The sequence below is a fragment of the Arachis ipaensis genome, chromosome B09 (genome assembly GCF_000816755.2).
Source record: "Arachis ipaensis cultivar K30076 chromosome B09, Araip1.1, whole genome shotgun sequence".
Classification (NCBI taxonomy): Eukaryota; Viridiplantae; Streptophyta; class Magnoliopsida; order Fabales; family Fabaceae; genus Arachis; species Arachis ipaensis.
The window spans coordinates 80788612-80808470 of NC_029793.2; the positions used below are offsets into that span (position 1 = coordinate 80788612).

Genomic DNA, 19859 nt, shown 5'->3' on the forward strand with positions numbered 1-19859 from the left:
TGTGGCATCATTTAAAAAGTGTAGCCGTAGGTATTTTAGAAATCACTTATAAAGTGTAGCCATAGGTTGATATCTATAGGTTCACTTTTCGTATCAAAGAGGATGCTTTTAGAGGGTAGCCTATTTGTTAAGTTTTGGGTGCATTTTAAAAGTGATGCCTAATGTATCTAGAGTCAAAAATTTAACACTTAGTCAATTTTTTCCCTCTTAACTTTTTCCCGGCGTAAGGACGCACGCTCAGCTCACACTTAGTGAAAATTTCCCTCCAAGAGAAGAAAACCCTTTCACCTTTCACCTTTTAGAGAAGAAAACCAAGAGTGATCGGTGTTTTTGCTGCTTCTTCTATTTGCAGTGGTCTCGAATGACCAAGGGTTATTTTCTTCTTTCTTACACTTGCTTTTCTCAGTGAAGGGTTCAGAGAAGAAAACCCTCAACTCACACTCAGAGAAGAAAACCCTCAGCTCACACTCAGCTCATCATCACCCTTTCACCTTTTAGAGAAGAAAACCCTCCAAGAGTCACCACTCACTGCACGAAGAAAACCCATTCAGAAAACCCTCCTGCATCGCGTGAATCAAAAACCCTCACCATCGCGAAGATCGCACCCCAGTCACCACTCACCGCCACACACCACTCACCACTAACCATTGACTGTCGCTCCTCTTCGCCCTCCTGCACTGATCGTCGCATGCCTCCCATACCGTCGTCGATCTCTGCGCTTCTCGTCATCCTCTCTGTGCTCACATCGTCGATTAGGTATGTATTAATTTTCATTTGATTTTAAAATTTGAGGGGTTTAGGGTTTCGATTTTAGAAACCGGTTTCTGCTCTGTAATCACAAACACAACAACTATAGTCTTGTTTATTTCTTGTATTTCAATTAGAATGTTGAAATTTGAGAGTAACCAAGTTGATGCAGGAGCTAGATATGCCATTTTTGAGCTGAAATTGTATTTGGTTTGGGTGACATTTTAAGATATTTATTTATTTTTCAGGTGACATTTATATTGAACTGTATTTAGTTAATTAGATTCGAGTAATTTGTTTGGTGTTTTGTTCACGGCATCTGAGGCCAAGACATTCTTTTTTACCATTTGATCACGAAAATTTTCTAAACACTTGAATAGTTTTGATTCCATCCAATACCCAACTCTGCATGCAAAATTATTATCTTATTGTTAAAAGTTCCAATCTTTATGGATTAATTGAAATGAGTTTTGGTGTTGTTGCTATGTTAATTTTCATTTTTTCTTGATCCTAGCTCATTGTTAGTTCGGGAAATTGGTTCCGGGTTTGGAAATTTGAGCTTTGTGCTATAAAAATACTAGATTTGAAGCCCTAGAATCGCCAAAATCCATGTAAGTTAGGTTTTGTGTGTGATCCATTGGTCAATGGAGTAAAATTGATGATCTATTTAATCCTAAATTTGTGTTGTGAGGTTAGCTACTTGATTGTACATTGTGAGATTTATTGAAGCTTTGCAAGTAACTACTTGAATGTGCTTTGTTGTAAAGGGTTTTTGAATTGATGAAATGGTATTCGTGATTGAAATCAAATAAGTTTTTAGTAGATTATCTTGTTACTAGAAATTGTTGATTTTTTTTGGCCCTCACCAGTAATAGATTTCATTGAGATGTTCCTGTGTCTATTGCTTAAACATCATAGACCAGAACACTACAAATGATTTTAAATGGGAGAAAAATAAAATCTTCAGAGGGTTGTAAATACAGCTGATTATAATTGAATAAACTGATAAGTGCCACATGACCGAGTTACTTTGAGTTTGGGTTATAATTCTGTGAAACTAAATTTTGTTATCTAGAATGTGTTCAGATGAGGCTAAAACTGATGCTTGAACTGTAATTTGATTATCATGGTTTGTCTCCTCCAAAATAAAACCAAATAATGTAACCTTTGGTTAATTTACTTCATTTTTTAATCTTATGTATCTACAGGATGTAATTTGAACCAATGGATGGTACGACAAGTATCTAATTAACCAAATGCTCTTATTTATTGAAATGTATCTAGTCTACATTGTATGTACATTAGCAATATGAGTTAAAATTTGGGGGTGAAATCGCCATCTATCAAGATATCATAACCTTTTTCTTGCACCTGCTTTCAATATTGAACAATTAATTAATTTAGTGATTCAATCATGCCACCTTTAATTAGATGCAGCAGAGCAGAGGCCTCAGATGATCAAATTGTACATCGATACATCTCTATTGTTTATTGAACAATAGTCCTGTATCTGTGTGCTTTTTGTTTATTTATTCTAACTTCATATATTAATATAATTGATTTTCTTTAATTGTAATAGATGTGATCACTTTTACACGCTAAGGATTTTAAATAGAATGATATTAAAAAAAGAGGTGGACATATTAGGAGTAAAAGGAAGAAGAAATGAATGACTAAGTGAATTTAAAAGTTTAAAAATTTCAATTCATGAAAATTAATTTCTGTGAGTAAATTTGGTTTCTTTCGCATTAGAATGTGAAACCAGTTTCTGCAAATTGGTTTATAGATATACACGTTGAAAAATAGTGGTTTTATAAAATCTTGTGTCTTTCAAGTTGGATTGATTGAAAGTTTTTGGTATCCTTTCAAACAGAATATTACATCTCTAATTTATGTTGTTATTACTTGAGTTTTCTATTTTAATTATTGTAGTTAACTTGTTATTACTGTGATTCTATTTTGTTGGTTGATTCTATTAGTTCATTCATGTTCTTGTTATTTTTATTTTTTCCATTTTTTTGTTTTTACTATGATTTTCTATTTAGGTTGTTACTATGATTTCTATACTGTGATTTTTCTTTTGCCATCATCTTCTAACTGCTTCTCACTGCTCACCCAGCACCACCAGTGTCTGCTGTCTTTGCCGCCACTCCTCTGTTTCGCAGCCTCTGAGTCGTGAACTCCATCGCCGATTCCATCTTCACCTGGCCGTTGAACACCCTTAACTTACACCATGAGGACCACAACTCGCCTTTTGCCTTCTTACATAGATATCGTTGGGTAAAGATGCTTTATCTGTTTAATATACTCCACTAACCACTTCTTGTAAGTAAGAATAGTTAATTAGTTTATTATATTTGAATAAATTATTATCTTTTCATATGAAATTATGAATGCAACTTTGTAGAGTAGAACTGCATCTGATACTGTACATATTATACGTACTGACCACTTTCTTTTCTGGAAGAAAAATAGTTATTAAATTTATCTTTTGGGTTTGGGGTTCTACCTGGTGCCATGATCCATCTCTTTCACAGGGATTCCTAACCCATACCCGAAATGCAAATATATGTATGGCATATCTGACTTCAATAATAAAGAAAGATATAGACGAACAAATGCACTTAAAAGTGCTCCTGCTCATTAACCATCTTTTATATTTTTTATTTTCAAAATTTCTCCAAACAAATTAAACCAAAGTCTATCATTGTATGGTCAAGACAAGTGCTACTGTGCTAGTAATAAGTAGTTCACACCCATTTTATATTCAAATATCTGCGAATATATAGATATAGTTAGAAGGTGCGAACGGTAAATTGCAATGAGTTATGAATATATTTTGCACAGATTTATTTGAATTTCTAAAAAAACTATCTTTTAAATGCTATAGATATAAGGTTTTGCACATATCTAAATGTCCATATGTCTTTAATTTTTATACATTTTAAACTATTACAGACTTAAATATTAGAATTTCTTACATGTATACACTGCACATGTAATGGAACACAATTTAATATTTGCTTGAATTCTCTAAATAAAATGTTTTATTTTTTATTTTTATTTTTTATCTACATGCAATGAGTCAAGTTCTGCATTTTTGTTTCTGAAAATATGTTTATCTATTACATCTAGGGATCTGTAAGCAATAAGACATAAGGTGTGGCTATTTTTTTTAATATGACCATGGAGTAAGGCAGTAAAAGAGAAATTTAGTTACTTTATCATGGAGTAAGGCAACAAGACAGGGTACCCTGCTCAACTTAATTTAACAGATATCAAGAAAGAAATGGTAGTTAGAAATTTTGTCCCTTGCTTATCATTGCATATTCATTTTCCATTGCCTTTTCTATGTGCCTCCTATTTAGTTTTCACTTCTGGTTTAAGATTATCTGCATAACTTGGTGGAAAGATTTAGACACTTCTGTTTCTAGTCAACGTAATTGGAGTTTGGTAGTCTTCCTATGTCAGTCCATGTTTAGTCTATAGTTTCTCTAGTGGCATCATGGTATTTAACGAGAGAGGGGGTGTGGATTTATGTTGTAGTTAACTTGACTAACATGTATAATTATATTTCAACTATAATTATATTTGGTAAATGTAAATAAGAAAATTTAATAAAATTTGTTTTCTCAAAAAGAAAAATATATCATCATCAAGGTTAGTATATTTCCCTTGCCTTTTCTTTTGGCGGTAATTTCTATTTATCAAACCTAAATTACAGATACAAGGTTACATTTAGAGATATAATGTTAATGATTAATTAGTTAATTTATTACTACCAATACATGCTGAGAACTGGAAAATAAAAACTACCTTTGTTTGGACATAACTGTCTAATTTTTTTTTCAAATGAAATTATCCAATTGAAAAATTTGCGTTTTAATTTACAAAAATATTATTATAATTTGCGTTTGAGTTTCTTATGAATGGTTGCAAAAATATTATTAAAAAGTTGACTTTGTTTTTTATTTGCATTGAGCAAGATTGAAGGCGGAAGTTTTTAGTTAAGGTCTTCCAAGCAGATTTTGTCAAAACGTTGACCGTGTTATGGCAAGGTACAATGCATACTTTAATTCTTTTATTTTTTTAGTTTTGAAGTTACAATTTAACTTATTATATTTGTACTATAAATTCTATGTTTCTCTTTATTTGTTTTACCTCAATGGGTTTCTGGAGAATTACTTCTAAGACTAGGAACTATTTTCCAACCTAATTACAAGGCTTTGAAAGTCCTTTTCGTTGCCCATTCCCTTTATAGCGAATAATACCTTTCCTCCTCTATTTTTGATATCTTCACTTTGCGATCCCTTATAAATTTTTCTCCTAAAAAATTTAATAATTATCGATTAGGGTTTCTGATATGCCAAAGGATTGGATGGATCTACCGAGGTATAGCGAAGAGTATATCAATTGTGTTAATAGTTTTTTAGACTTTGCATACTCCGAGGGAGAACCGGACAGACGAAAAATTCAATGTCCTTGTAAGAGGTGTTGTAACATTAATTGGTATACAAGAGATGTGGTATTTGACCATTTAGTAGCCGACGGATTTGTTAAGGGATATAGAACATGGATTAAGCATGGGGAATAGACGATTCTGATGGCAGTTGACGATGACACGGATGATGAAGAAGGTGCACACGATGACATTGAAGGACTGCTTAATGATGCATTTGGAGATATACCTCATGCTGAGGGTGTTACTGTAGGTCAAAATGAAGAGGCTAAAAACTTTTACAATTTAATAGATGGGGCAAGTCAAGAGTTATACCCAGGTTGCAAGAAATTTTCTACATTATCTTTTACCATCCGTCTGTACTTGTTAAAGTGTTTGTACGGTTGGAGCAATGCCTCCTTCATTTCACTTCTTGAGCTATTGAAAGAGGCAATGCCTGACATTAACATACCTTCATCTTTCCATAAGACGAAGGCTATGATAAGAGATTTAGGTCTGGATTATAAAAAAATTGATGCTTGTCCTAATGATTTCCTCCTATATAGAAAAGAACTAAAGGATGAAAAACAATGTCGTGTGTGTGGAACTTCTCGATATACTGAAAATTCTAGTGATAATAGCGAGAACCAACCTGACAAGAAAGGTCGTCCTATTCCTGAAAAGACTCTAAGATACTTTCCTATAATTCCAAGACTTCAGAGATTATTTATGTGCTCAAAGACGGAAGCTAGTCTGAGGTGGCATGATGAGGAGCGCGTAAAAGATGGGACGTTAAAGAATCCTACTGATGGCTTGGCTTGGAGGAACCTTGATGAAATGGATGAAGAATTTGAAAAAGAATCACGCAATATTAGACTAGGCTTGTCAAGTGATGGGTTCAACCCATTTCGTAGTATGAACATTTCATGGAGCACGTGGCCCGTGATGTTAATGGTATATAACTTGCCTTCGTGGATGTGCATGAAACCCGAATATTGTATGCTTTCTTTGCTTATTCCTGGGCCATAATCACTTTGTAAAGACATTGATGTGTATCTACAATCATTGATAGAAGACTTGAAGTTGTTATGGGAAATAGGGGTCGAAAATTATGATGCATCAAAGAATGAGACCTTTCAAATGCGGGCAGCTCTTTTGTGGACAATCAACAATTTTCCTGCCTATGCTATGTTGTCTGGGTGGAGTACAAAGGGAAAATTGGCTTGCCCTTGTTGCAACAAAAATACCTGTAGCTTACAACTAAACGATAGTCAGAAGACAGTTTATATGGACCATCGTGTCTTTTTACCCATGGATCATCCATGGAGAACCAATACAAGATCTTTTAATGGGAAGCAGGAATTAAGATCCCATTCACCTGTTATAGAAGGAACTGAAATTTTTGAGATGCTACAAAATATTGAAAATATCTTTGGGAAGAAGCAAAGTACATCAAATAGTTTCCCATGGAATTGGAAAGAAAGATCAATTTTCTTTGAATTGCCTTACTGGCACAAGAACCCATTGCGTCACAACTTGGATGTCATGCACATAGAGAAAAACATACTTGACAGTGTAATTGGAACTTTCTTCGATATCCCAGGCAAGACAAAGGACCATTTGAATGCTCAATATGACTTAAAAGATCTGGGTATCTGGAAAAATCTTCAAGCAAAGGAGGTGAATAATGCCAGAGAACAAAGTTGGCAAAGGCATGCTTTTCTATGACTGCTGGAGAGAAGTAAGTTTTTTGTGGTGTTTTGAAGACAACAAAGCTACCTGATGGTAGTGCTTCGAATATATCACGCTGTGTACATCTAGCAGAAAGAAAAGTTTATGGGTATAAGACCCACGATACTCACTTTATGCTTTACTATTTACTACCAATACCGATTAAAAGCATCCTTCCTGATCATGTTGCCATTCCGTTGATTCGACTAAGTTCCTTTTTTCGTCTCCTATGCAAAAAATTCATCACACTGGAAGAGATAGATCTACTGGAGTTAAAGATTGTGGAAACATTATGCCACCTTGAGAGGATTTTTCCCCCTATTTTTTTGACATAATGGTTCATCTTCCCATTCATTTAGCAAATGAGGTGAGATTGGGTGGTCCGGTGCAGTTTTGTTAGATGTATCCTCCAAAAAGATACATGTGTACATTAAAGTCATATGTTTGCAACAAAAGTCACCCCGAAGGTTCTATTACAGAGGCATATCTGGATGAAGAGTGCTTAACTTTCTGCTCAAGATACTTGCGTGGAGGTGTGCAAACAAGACTTAATAAGCGGCCTTGGAATGATGATGATCCTAACGAAGACGAAGTTGTGCCATCAAAGTTGTTTTCTAGCAAAGGTCACTCGTTAGGCGTGGGAAATGGAGAACCAATTAATCTAGATGACATATCAATTGCTCAAGCCCATGTGTATGTATTACACAATTGTGAAGAAGTCGCAGATTATGTTAGGTAACTTAATCAAACTTTTTTTTATTCCGTTGTAAGTTCACCCATATTTTTTAGATCAAACCTAACTATTATTAATTATAGAGAGCATGAGGAAGAGGTTAACAATCACCGGGGAACGAAATGGAGAAAAGCAAAAGTTCACAACAAAACGTTCACGCAGTGGTTTGAAACTCGTGCGAGGGATCCAAATGTGCCTTCTTGTCTAAAAGAATTATCTCGAGGTCCAAGCTCTGTTGCAAGAAGATTTTCTGGATATGTAATTAATGGATATAGGTTTCACACTGTGCAGCGTGAGTCAAGGAGAAAAACACAGAATAGTGGTGTCACATTAACTGCTTTAACTTTAAGCTTTGCAAGTGCTAAAGATAACAGTCCAATCCAAGACACTGTAGCTTATTATGGCAGGTTGTTTGAGATAGTAGATTTAGACTATTTTGGGCATTTTAAGGTTGTCTTATTTTGGTGTGAGTGGTATGATGCTGGGAGGGATAAGTATGGTCTTACATTTGTTCACTTCCATAAGAAATGCTTCCAGAATGAACCTTTCATACTAGCATCTCAAGCACATCAGTGTTTTTATGTGCAAGATCCATATGAACACAACAAACATTATGTTATGGAAACTGTCCCAAGAGACTTATTTAAAACAAGCGACGAATCTGAGTCTGAGGCCCACCAAACACACTATAGTGAACAACACGAGCGTATAACAAGGTCTGCCATACCTAAGGCTGGCAATGGGTAGGGTAGGGTAGGGTTTGGATAGCATCCAAACCCTACCCGCGGGTTGAAAAATTTCTTAAAACTCTACAGTACCCTATCCGCGGGTTGAAAATCTCTCAACCCTAACCCTACCCACACCCTAAAGTTTTAAACCCTACCCTACCCGACCCTACTCGCAAAAAAAATAAAAAATTTTGAAGAAAATATAAAATTTAACCATTCCAAATTTTATACATATTAATAAAATAGAAAATAAAAAACTAAGTTCAAATTAAAATTAAAAACAATAAAATCTTAAAAAAATCCAACATAAAATTACAAATAATATGATCATCAACTAACTTAGTGGTTATTTTAAGTTTTTATAAGAAGAAAATTGTGAGTTCAACACTCACTTTCTTCACTACATACATAACTTTTATATATATATATATTATATAATATATTAGGGGTGCGGGTAGGGTAGGGTAGGGTACGTATACCCTAAACCCGTACCCTACCCTACCTGCAAGCAAATTCATACCCTACCTTACCCTACCCTACCCGCAGTAGGTAGGGTAGACAACCCTACCCGAATGGGTTGGTCCGGGTTGGGTACCCGTGGGTAGGGTATATATTGCCAGCCCTACCCATACCAGCTGATGATGGTGAACTTATTCTGGAGAGGACTGATTTACGACCCACGGTTATTGAAACGGTTCCCCAAGTGACTTCTGCCTAAGAATATGAGGTAGACTTCATTGGAGATTCTGATTCTGATGGGTCATCCTAAGCAATTTGTAGCTTAATATGTACATATGTATACTTAAGTTTTCTTCTTCACCTTTTTATTTGTAAGAAATACTTATTTTTTTGTTAATTTGTCAGTCTCTTACATTTTTCTTATATTGATTTTGATGGGTATATTGACTCTACTTAACTATTTTATTTGTGTAGGAATAAGAAATTTATTGATCTTAAAGCTATATCAAGTAAGAATTTGCTTAGACAATTTGAGGCTAAGAGACAAAGGATTGTAATTGAACGCAAGAAATATAAAATAGAAGCTGCCGCTGCTAATGACAAGGAGAAATCTGAGCAAAGGGTGGATAAACTAGAAAGTCAATTGGAGATGTGTGCAACCAAATAGTAGAAGAAATCCATGTCAAAGAAGCTGGATTTTAGTCATTTGCAAAGCACATTCGATTCTATTAGCAAAAGGACTAATTCCACGCCTACCACCTTGGAAGTACAGCCAAACATTTCTTCGCAACAGCCAGAAAATAGAAATAGAAAGGAGCTATTGACTGTGCCTACTGTTGAAAAAGTCAAGAATGGAGTGCAGGGTGGAAAATCAATACAAGGCTTGAAGAAGTCTAAGCCTACAAACATGGAGGCAGATGAACTTACAAGGAAGCTCGAAGCAATTCGTAAAAGGAACAGCATCGTGCCAACAAATGTAAGCCGAGAGCAGAGTTGTCCAAGTTCTACTCAACTCACAATCAACCAAGGGCAACAGCAGAATATTCAACTCACAGATGAAGAGACTCAAACAGGGCAAGATGACACAACTTTGCCTACTCCTGAAACTACCCCATAAAATGAAAGTGCAATGTTGGAGCAAGGAATATCAACAAAGGGTAAGAGGATGCCAGGAGTAAAGGCTACAACAATTAACGAATTCTTAAAGGAAAATGGGATAGATGTGGAAATTGAAGGACCAAGCACTGAACTAAGTGAGGACGGGGAAGAAAGCATGGCACTTGATAAAGACTATTATCAACATGTGATGGAGGACATTGATGATGAAGAAGGTACTGTTTTGCTATTTTTATATCTTCTCTTGTAAATTGTAATGCTTCTTTTTTCAATTGGCATCACTTATCAGTCCTTAATCTATTTCCTAATGAATGAAACTAGGAGAGCCAAAGAAGAAGAAAACCCGTGGAAAAACAACTTGCAAGGAGATTTATGCAAGGACCATAGAACAGCGAGAAGAAGTCACTTTTGATATTGGATAGCCCGTAGGACCAATCGACCAAAGTGTTTCTAATTTAACTAGTTTTGTTAGCACTATTGGTAGAAATAAAAGATTCGTTAGTCTTTTGTACACTAGTTGGCATGCTGTTCCTCCTAAAGCTAAGAAGTTCATGTGGGACTATGTTAACATAAGACACTCGGTAATTATTGACTTCGATTTTTTTATTTAGCACAAGAGCATATAACAATTACTTATAATCATGCAGACCAAGTTTATCCTCCCAGACAGTGGAGAAAAGTGGGTAATGCAAGCAATTCGAGATGCTTGGAAGTGGTTCAAAGGAAAGATTAAGCAAAAGCACTTCGTTCCCTATGATACTATTGAAGATATGGTGAAGAATTGACCCCCATAAGTACCAGAAAGTGGATTCATAAAATTGATCTATTATTAGAGTCATCCTCTAATCCAGGTAAAAGACTATATATGTTGAATTTTCATGTGTACACTTTGTTTCTAACATGTGGTTCAGCTCCTTCACCTTTCTTCTCTTTGGTTTCTTTGCTCTTTAGCATTTTATAGCTGCCAAAATGGTTGTTGCATGTTTTACTAAATGGACTACGACGGTTACAAATCTGAATTTTATCCATGCTTTATTTTTTTATCGGTTTTTGTTTTCTGTGCTTTTGATTGCTGTCATGTTGTGGCTCTGCTTTTTTTGTTTTCTCTTGAATCTTCTAATTGTTCATCTCTGGTTGCTAATCTGATGAAGTTCATTTGCATTTCTTATTCATGGATTAAGGAATTATTATTATTCTTATTCATGGATTAAGGAATCAGAAAGGGAAGGTAGTAGTAGCAGTGACAGAAAGAACAAAAAATCCTAATCAATTAACACTAGAGTACATAAGAGAACTTAATCACAATACACACTAGACTAAGGCGCATTATTTACGCAACTAGAGAAAGTAACCACAATACTACAGAAGCTGCCAGAATTAGTTAAGAACTTCTAACTACTTTTTGACACAATTTTGATTTGCACAGTTATCATCTGCCATTATAATTTCAATACTACCGTTAATCTGAATTATATTGTTATAACTATAGCTAGGAATTATAATAGACAACTAACACTTTCAATAATGTGCAGATATTCTTTCATTTTTTAAAAAGAAAATCTGGTAAATTGAAATAAATATTACCTATATTGTTGTACTAGTTCAAAATTGAAACTAAACAGGGAAACTAGTTGTATGAATCATTGATCTTATACTACTAGTAGTTGTGGTAACATCTTGTACTTGTGCCATGTGGCTCAAGTTTGAAAATTGAGTGCATTTATTATTAGTTACTGTCTTTCATCCTCATGCATTTGCTTCTTAATAAATGCAAACTCCACATAGCCACTTTTGGTTGGACTTTGATCATCTTAAACCGTGATCAATAAGGCATCTACAAACTAGAAGAATTGGGAGAGTTGTGCCGGTTGGTCACTGGTTTCACGGGAATCTTATATGATATTCTTTTTGATTGTCTTGGCTACACTGGTTTTTTTCCTATCTAATTTTTAAAGGCAGGGTTAATATTTAACGAGTGAATGTGATATATTTTTTAGTGCTTTAGCTTAATAATATAGCCTTGCTAGTAGATTTGCCCAACTCATTATGCTGCACATGTTAGTAATTGTATGCTAATTTTTTATTCACTTCCAGTCAATAAGTCAAAGAAACAAGCAACACAAGGAAAAATAGAAGTTTCCACATCGCATGGGGCCAATCAATTTCGGAAGAGTACGAGTGGCTATGGTAAAGTTCTTTAATATGAAATAGCAGATTTATATTTATTAGGATTTATATTTGCATAAATTGAAGGAAGAAACCGAAGTAAGATCTTGTTTTGCAGCGAGCGACAAAGGAAACAAATGAGGAACCAAAAAGGTTTGAGATGTTCATTGCTACCCGATCAAGTCGGAAGAGGAAAGAAGTGGATGAGGAAACACAGACTGTTGTTGTAAGAGTTCATTGAATAATTCATAATTACATTTCAAATTTAGGATATGGTAACTAATTCAACTTTTAATTGTTTCTTCTATGCAGGAAGACTTCCAACACTGCCAAGCTGCTCGTGAAACAGAAGAGGAAGCATTTGATACTTTATTCGGGAAAGAACAACCGGGTCGGTTAAGGTTGTATGGAAGATCCTGTGACAAAAAGTGATTTAAAAAAACATGATGAAATTAATGAAATAAAAAATTAGCACAAAGAAGAAGTGTTTGGTCTGAAGGATAAACTTGGACACATAGAGGCCAAACAGCAAAAACAAGAGGAAGAGATTCATGGGTTGCGAAATATCGTCAAGTTAATACTGCAGCGATCGGAACCTGGAATGAGGCCACAAGAACTAGGAGCTTTATTACAAGACGCCCAACAGTCTCCGATTGATGCGAATAGCGGCCATGGATCAACTCATTTTCCGAACTTGGATGTGGATCAACTCATTTTCCGAACTTGGATGTGGTATGTCCTTATCTGTTCCCTGTTCCATAGTTTTTTGCTTGCATTTACATTAATTGCTATGGCTGGAAATTATATGTCGTTGGCTTTATTAACCGAAGTTGTATTGCTATGGCTGAAATTTGTTTGTGCAATTCTGGTTGTTGTATTTCTGATTTTGTGAACTTGGCACAAATGAATTTGTCCCTATATCTAATTTAAATGTGAAAGTCTGGTTAATTAGTACATGAACAGTGCTATAGGGACATATCAGGATTGTGTTAAAGGAAATGGAAGAAAGAAACACCTGCATATTTTCATGGTTTGAACTTTGAATGAAACAAGATAATGCATAATTCTTTGAATTCACCTCTTTTGTTGTGACCATGTTATTTTTTTTTGTATATGCTTTCTTGGTTTACTATGTCTACGTAGTGTTCCCTTCATTGCAAGCTCATGTGGGATAATCTTGTGAAATGTTGCTTTTGGTTTGAACAGAATAACATTAGTTTTTTTTCATAATTACGAATGTCATTATGAATATTTTTCTAACTACTTTTCTATATAATTATGCAGGGTAACAATGAAGATTAAACAATGAAGATTAAGCTGATTATTATTGTGGTTTATTGGCTAAGATAGAGTACTGTTTAGAATCTTTACATGTATGGTTGATTAATGAATTTTATTAGAAGATACTTATGTATGTATTTAGGATATGTTTTTTTGTAGAGTATTAGTAGTAAATTCTAAGTGATATTATAGTTATTTTGATATGGCTATGCTTACTTTAGTGTGAGATGTATGACTTTTTACAATTAACTTTATTTTAGTATTTTTGGATTATTATTATAAATATATTTTGGTTAGAGATAATTTTTATTATATAAAAAAATTATTTAGTATAATTATGTATTTATTTTTATTTTATGATATTCAACTCATTTAAATAAAAATGCAGAATTATTATACATGTAATCATATTAACTATTATGTTGTATTAATAATTATTAAATATATATATATATATACATATACAGAAAAAAATGAGACCTAAGGCTACACTTATATAGAGTAGCTATAGTATCAAAAAAAAAATGAGACCTAAGGCTACACTTATAAAAAGTAGCCATGGTATACAATGGGGCTACGCTTTACAGGTGATGCAGTAGCATTAAAAAGCGTAGCCTATTCTGGTAAAAATGGAAGCTAAAAAGCGTAGCCTTTGCTCCTGGACAATATCACTTGAAAAGCGCACCCTATTCACAAATGCCAAAAGCATAGCCCTTGGTGAAAAAAGCGTAGCCTTTGAGAATAGGCAACGGCCGAATAGGAATCACTCCAAAAAGCGTAGCCGTAGCCCAGAAAGCGTAGCCGTAGCCTAAGGCATCATTTTTTTCACTTTTGGCTACACTTTTCATGTGTACCTGAATGGGTGTTTTTCTTGTAGTAATTTGCATTAGTTGCATCCATATAGGTAAATTGCATTTAATAAATTCTGTCTCCTATGTTTTTTGGTCTTTTAATTTTTAGCATCAGGACATACTTGGTTTTTGTGTGGGAAGATTTGATAAACCCAAATTTTAGGGTTTATCTTATGTAGAATTTGAGGGATTTTATCAACATTCTATCACACTTATGCACATAAAATGCATAGTTTTGTGTCTCCTTCCTAATTTCACTTAATGGTTGAAAACACACTTTTTAGGCCCTAAATTCCATCTCCTATGTTCTTTGGTCTTTTAATTTTTAGCATTAGGACATGCTTGGTTTAAGTGTGGGAAGATTTGATAAACCCCAATTTTAGGGTTTATCTTATGTAGAATTTGAGGAATTTTATCAACATTCCATCACATTTATGCACATAAAATGCATAGTTTTGTGTCTCCTTCCTAATATCGCTTAATGGTTGAAAACATGCTTTTTAGGCCCTAAACATGCTATATTTTATTCTCCGTCTATTACCATTCGATGCCATGATATGTTTGTTGAGTGATTTCAGAGTTTATAGGGGCAAGAATGGTCTAGAAGAGAGAAAGGAAGCATGCACAAGTGGAAGGAGCATGAAAAATAGAGCTTTGGAGCATTGGCATCGACGCGCACGCGTGGCCGACGCTCACGCGTGGGAGCTTGGATCTGGGATAGGCGCGCAAAAGTAGACGCATTCGCATGGCTGGTCAAAAATCTCATCGATGCGTACACATGCTTGACGCGTACGCGTGGCTTGCAAAAACCCAGACGATGCGTACGCATGACCAACGCGCACGCGTGAAGCTCGACACCTGACTTCATTAGTGAAATTGTGGCTAGCGATTTCTAAAGAGCTCTAGGCCCAATTTGAGCTGAATTCTGGAGGGAAAAGACCCAAGGAACCAAGGATTGAAGGGGAATTCACACATTAGACACTTTTTTAGCTAGTTTTTGAGTTTATGTTTCTAGAGAGAGAAACTCTCACTTCTCTCTAGGTTTTGGCTTGCTCAATTTCAATTTCACTTGGATCCTTTGGTTAGATCTGAATTTAATTCAATTCTACATTGTTCTAATTTGTAGATCTCATTCTTCTACTCTCATTTTAGTGTTCTTGTTACTCTAGTATTGTAGATCTTATATTTGGATCTTGTTTACTTTGATTTCTATTAATGCATTGAGGAATTTCATGTTTATTGGTGTTAATTGCTTGATTGTGGTTAATTGTTTGTAGTAGATAACCTTGATTTGAATTTTTTCTCAATTTCCCAATGTCTTTCATTATTGCTTACCAAGTGTTTGAGAAATTGTCAACTATAGTTATGGAGTAGCTTTTTACTCTTGGCTTAGAGGTTGGGTAATTGGAGACACTTGAATTATCAAAGTCTTTTGTTTATTGACAATTAGAAGTTGCTAGTTGATTTGAATGTCACTAAAGCTAGTATTTCCTTAGGATTTGACTAGGACTTATGGACTCAAATTGATTATCTCCACTTGACTTTCCTTCATAATTAGAGGTTAACTAAGTGGAGAAATGACTAATTCTTGTCACAATTGATGGAGGAAATGATGGTAGGAATTCCGATTCTCACCCCTAGTCAAGGCTTTTATATCGATTGATTATCATTTACTCTTGTTAGTCTAATTTCTTGGTTTACTTAGTCCAATAGTAAATCACTCATTGTCTTAATTTATGCTCATTTACTTTCCTTGTATTCAATTCCAAAAACACCAAGAGAACTCCTAACCAATGATGTGCATCTTAGGTTAACTCCTAGGGAGAACAACTCGGGATTTTAATCCCGGTTATTGATTTTGAATTGTGGTGACACATTTTCTAAGTTTGGTGCGGGATTGCTTGTTGGTTTAGACTATACTGATGACAGAATTTATTGATAAATTCTAGATTGACAAAATATCACACATCAGGGGCTCTGTAAAGCTCTACACTGAGAGGGAAGGCTGAATTACTCTGTGTTGTACAATGGTACCTCCTGTGTCAGAGGGAGACTGAGGGTTAGGGATCTTGAAAAACATACAGCTCTCCTCTTTCCACATCAATTATGACCTTAGCAGTGGCTAGGAAAGGCCTTCCAAGGATGATAGATTCATCTCTGTTCTCCCTAGTGTTTAGGATCACCAAATTTGCACGGATGTAAAGGTCTTGAACCTTCACTAGGACATCCTCCACCATGCCATACGCCTTTTTTAGGGACTTATCTGCCATCTCCAATGATTTTTCGGCACGCTGCACCACTAGAATTCCTAGCCTCTTCATTACAGATAGAGGCATGAGGTTAATGCTTGAGCCAAGGTCGCATAATGCCTTCTCAAAGGTGATAGTCCCTATAGTATAGGAAATCAGGAAGCTTCCAGGATCCGGGAGCTTCTGAGGGAGCTTCTTCTGGACCAAGGTACTGCATTCCTTTGTCAGCACCACAGTCTCATCTCCCTTTGAAGCTTCCAAACACATCACGGAAGGGTATCCTTCTCCAATGCTACTGCATGAGAGGAGTTGGCGTTCAGCTTACTAAGGATTGCCAGGAACCGAGCAATTTGCTCTTTCTTAGACTCCTCTTGCTCGTTTGAAGAAGAGTAGTCTTCAGGTTCCTCTCTCATCAAAGGGGCGTGCAAGGGGATTCTGTCAGTCTCCTCACGAGCTCTGATTTCCTTGAGCTCCTGGTGCGCATGTATGCAAACCCCACACTTTTCGTATAGCAGCAGTACCAGCAAGTGAACTAGGTCGTCCAAGTAATACTTGAGCGAGTCAGGGTCGATCCCATGAGGATTGTTGTAACACCCTACCACACAGAGCTTTACATCTAGGATGTAAAACTGAGGTGGCGAGGTGCTACGACCTCTAAAATAAAATATAAATATATATATATATAATAGTTGAAAAAATATATTATACTAGGAGCCTTGAAGAATGGGTAAGAACAAAATCACAAAAATAAAAGTGCAACGCTTAGGAAAGAGATTACTTGCATACGAAGAAAACTAGAGTTCACAAACATATATATAAGAAGTAAGAGCAGAGGGCCGAGAATATAAAATAACAAGCTCCTGACTCAGCCTGCGAAGCTAAAGCTGGCCGGAGAATATTTACATACATATATATACTTAACCCAGAACCCAAAATCCATATATAATCAATCCTGATTCTCCATAAATCTCTAAGAGGTGCAAAATAATACAGGTATATATATGAGAAGAATCTATACACATATAGCAAAAGACCAAAAGTAAAACCCCAAAATGAATCCACTTCGCTGTAGAAGTTCCAGATGCCAACCGAGGTGACTCTCGACCTGCATATGAAAAACACAAATATCGTATGGGATGAGAAGCGGGGGTTCTTAGTGTGGTAAAGGTACCTGCATATATAAGATATAAGGTCTTGGGAATGCCAAAGGCAATCCTATAATGCCAGAGGCAATCCTATAACACCAACACTCTTATTATAAAACTTAAAAACTAAAGAAGAAGCCATAACTCAAAGTGGTTTTCTAAGGATTCCTAACTTAACCAAGTCTTAAGCCTAACAAAATCCCTAACTTCTCTGCCTTTCCTCCGTTCCTCCATCTCCGATGAAATTACAAAGGCAAACAAGTAGACAAAGGCAAACACAGGTAGAATACAAGTAATACAGATAGGAAATATAACAAATAGCATATTATAATCACTTAGGCAATCCCAATTAAAGCACAAACAAAAAATTCAAACAATATGCATATGATGCATGCCTGTCGTATGGCTGATGATATCATCTGTCGGTTATATAGCCAACCCGATACGTCCTAGTAGCTAACCATGGACTGAAACACCCATGCAGAGCAAGTGGGTTTGAGATACAACCCGCTGACTACTACCCGCTTAACCCAGAGTCAGTGGAATAACTACTACTGCGGCTACTACTCAGGTGGGTATTTGAAAGATCAACCTGGAGCGAGTGGAATAACCATTATTGTTGCTACTACTCTGGCATCACAATCTCAGACCTGGAGCAAGCGGGATGAACCACCATCCTTGCTACTACCCAAGTATCTCAAGCATTGACCTAGAGCAAGCGGGACGAACCACAATGCTTGCTACTGCCTAGGTATCTCAAACATATATCCATTCAATCTCAATTCATATTATCAATTATAACTCATCAATAACAATCTCATTTCGACTTCATTTATCATATTCATTCATTCATTCATTCATTCATTCATTATCAGTCATTAATTATCAATTTTATCATTATTCATAACATCATCATCCTTTTCGCACACTTCATTTTATCCAAAAATCCATCTACGAAAGATTACAAGCCTAATTCTTTCTCTCTAGACTCAAAACGGAAGTATCCTAGAAATCCAAACCCATTTGAAATAGTTAAATTGAATAAAATAAAAAAGAAATCCATTTTCTCTTTCAAAAATTGGTTTCAAGTTTGAAAATTCTGCAATAAGACAGCAAGCTACCCTGTTCTTAGAAAATTCACCAAACATCATATTTTCACTTGATATATCTGAAATTTTCCAAAAATGAAATAGACTTAGAGAGCTTTAAGTCAGTCAAATTTCCATAGAAAAATCATTTTTCTGGAAAGAGTTATACTGATTACAAGTTTGCTTTTAAAAACTAGTTTCGCTATCAAAACAGCTAAGAACTCTATTTTTAAAACTAGCACAACTTCTTCAAAACAATTTATGAAAGTACGAAATTTCTACACAAACAAGAAAATATTCCCAGAATCAATGTATTTTTGGTCCCACTCAAAATTATGGTCAGGATTCGGAGATATAAGCTTGGAAAGTTGCTAGTTTGATTATGCAACAGCAGAAAATCAGCTTTAAAGTAACAAACTTCAAAACTTTATATCTCCTAATCCAACCGTTAAACATTAACCAAATTTTGTAGGATTGATCTAAACATCCCAAGGATTAAAGAAAAATTAATTTCAATCAGTTGTGATGGTTAGATCGTTCCCAAAAAGCGTCCGAAGTTGCTGCCAGAAAATAGATTATGCAGAATTTTGCCAAACCTCACCTTCCAAAATATTTCATCTCCAACCCCCATTCAAACTTACCAAATCTTACTATAGTGGCTCAAAACCAAACTCAACTACACACATCATTCCTCAATACACTAATTTACCATCCCCGTCAAGTTTTCAATCCAACAACCCATGCTTAACACAACATCTTTGATATACATCATCATGATCATATCCAACAACACAAGTTCAATATAACAATATACATATTCATCAATACCTACAACATCATACACTTCAAATATCATCTTTCCACCATCATCAACTATATTCATGTCATAAAACCAATGAATTTATCATGCCTTAACAAATTAAACATACATTGTCAACTAAACTATCAATCCAATCCAACATTCTCAATCCAACTTATCGTAGGTCGTCTAGCCTAAATTTTCACAAGACATTACATATTAAATACGAGAAACATAAACCATACCTTGGCCAATTTCTCCCCAAAGCTCAAAACCACCAAAATTCAATCTTCAAGATTCCTAATAAACTCAATGATTCCAGCCACCA

The 19859-nt window shown here is 35.3% G+C and overlaps 2 protein-coding genes across 2 annotated transcripts in view; both read left to right on the top strand.

The window, feature by feature from the left end:
• On the top strand, positions 5351-6913 carry LOC107615629. Its single transcript, XM_016317677.1, has 2 exons — positions 5351-6182; positions 6285-6913. The coding sequence occupies exons 1-2, from the start codon at positions 5351-5353 to the stop codon at positions 6911-6913; spliced, it is 1461 nt and encodes a 486-aa protein (XP_016173163.1).
• Positions 10781-19859, top strand: part of LOC110266638 — a 62202-nt gene continuing 53123 nt past the window's right edge. The window contains exons 1-2 of the mRNA XM_021111540.1: positions 10781-10803; positions 12055-12139. Of these exons, the coding sequence (XP_020967199.1) occupies positions 12101-12139 (39 nt within the window). The 5' untranslated portion in view covers positions 10781-10803; positions 12055-12100. The remainder of the gene's footprint in view (positions 10804-12054; positions 12140-19859) is intronic.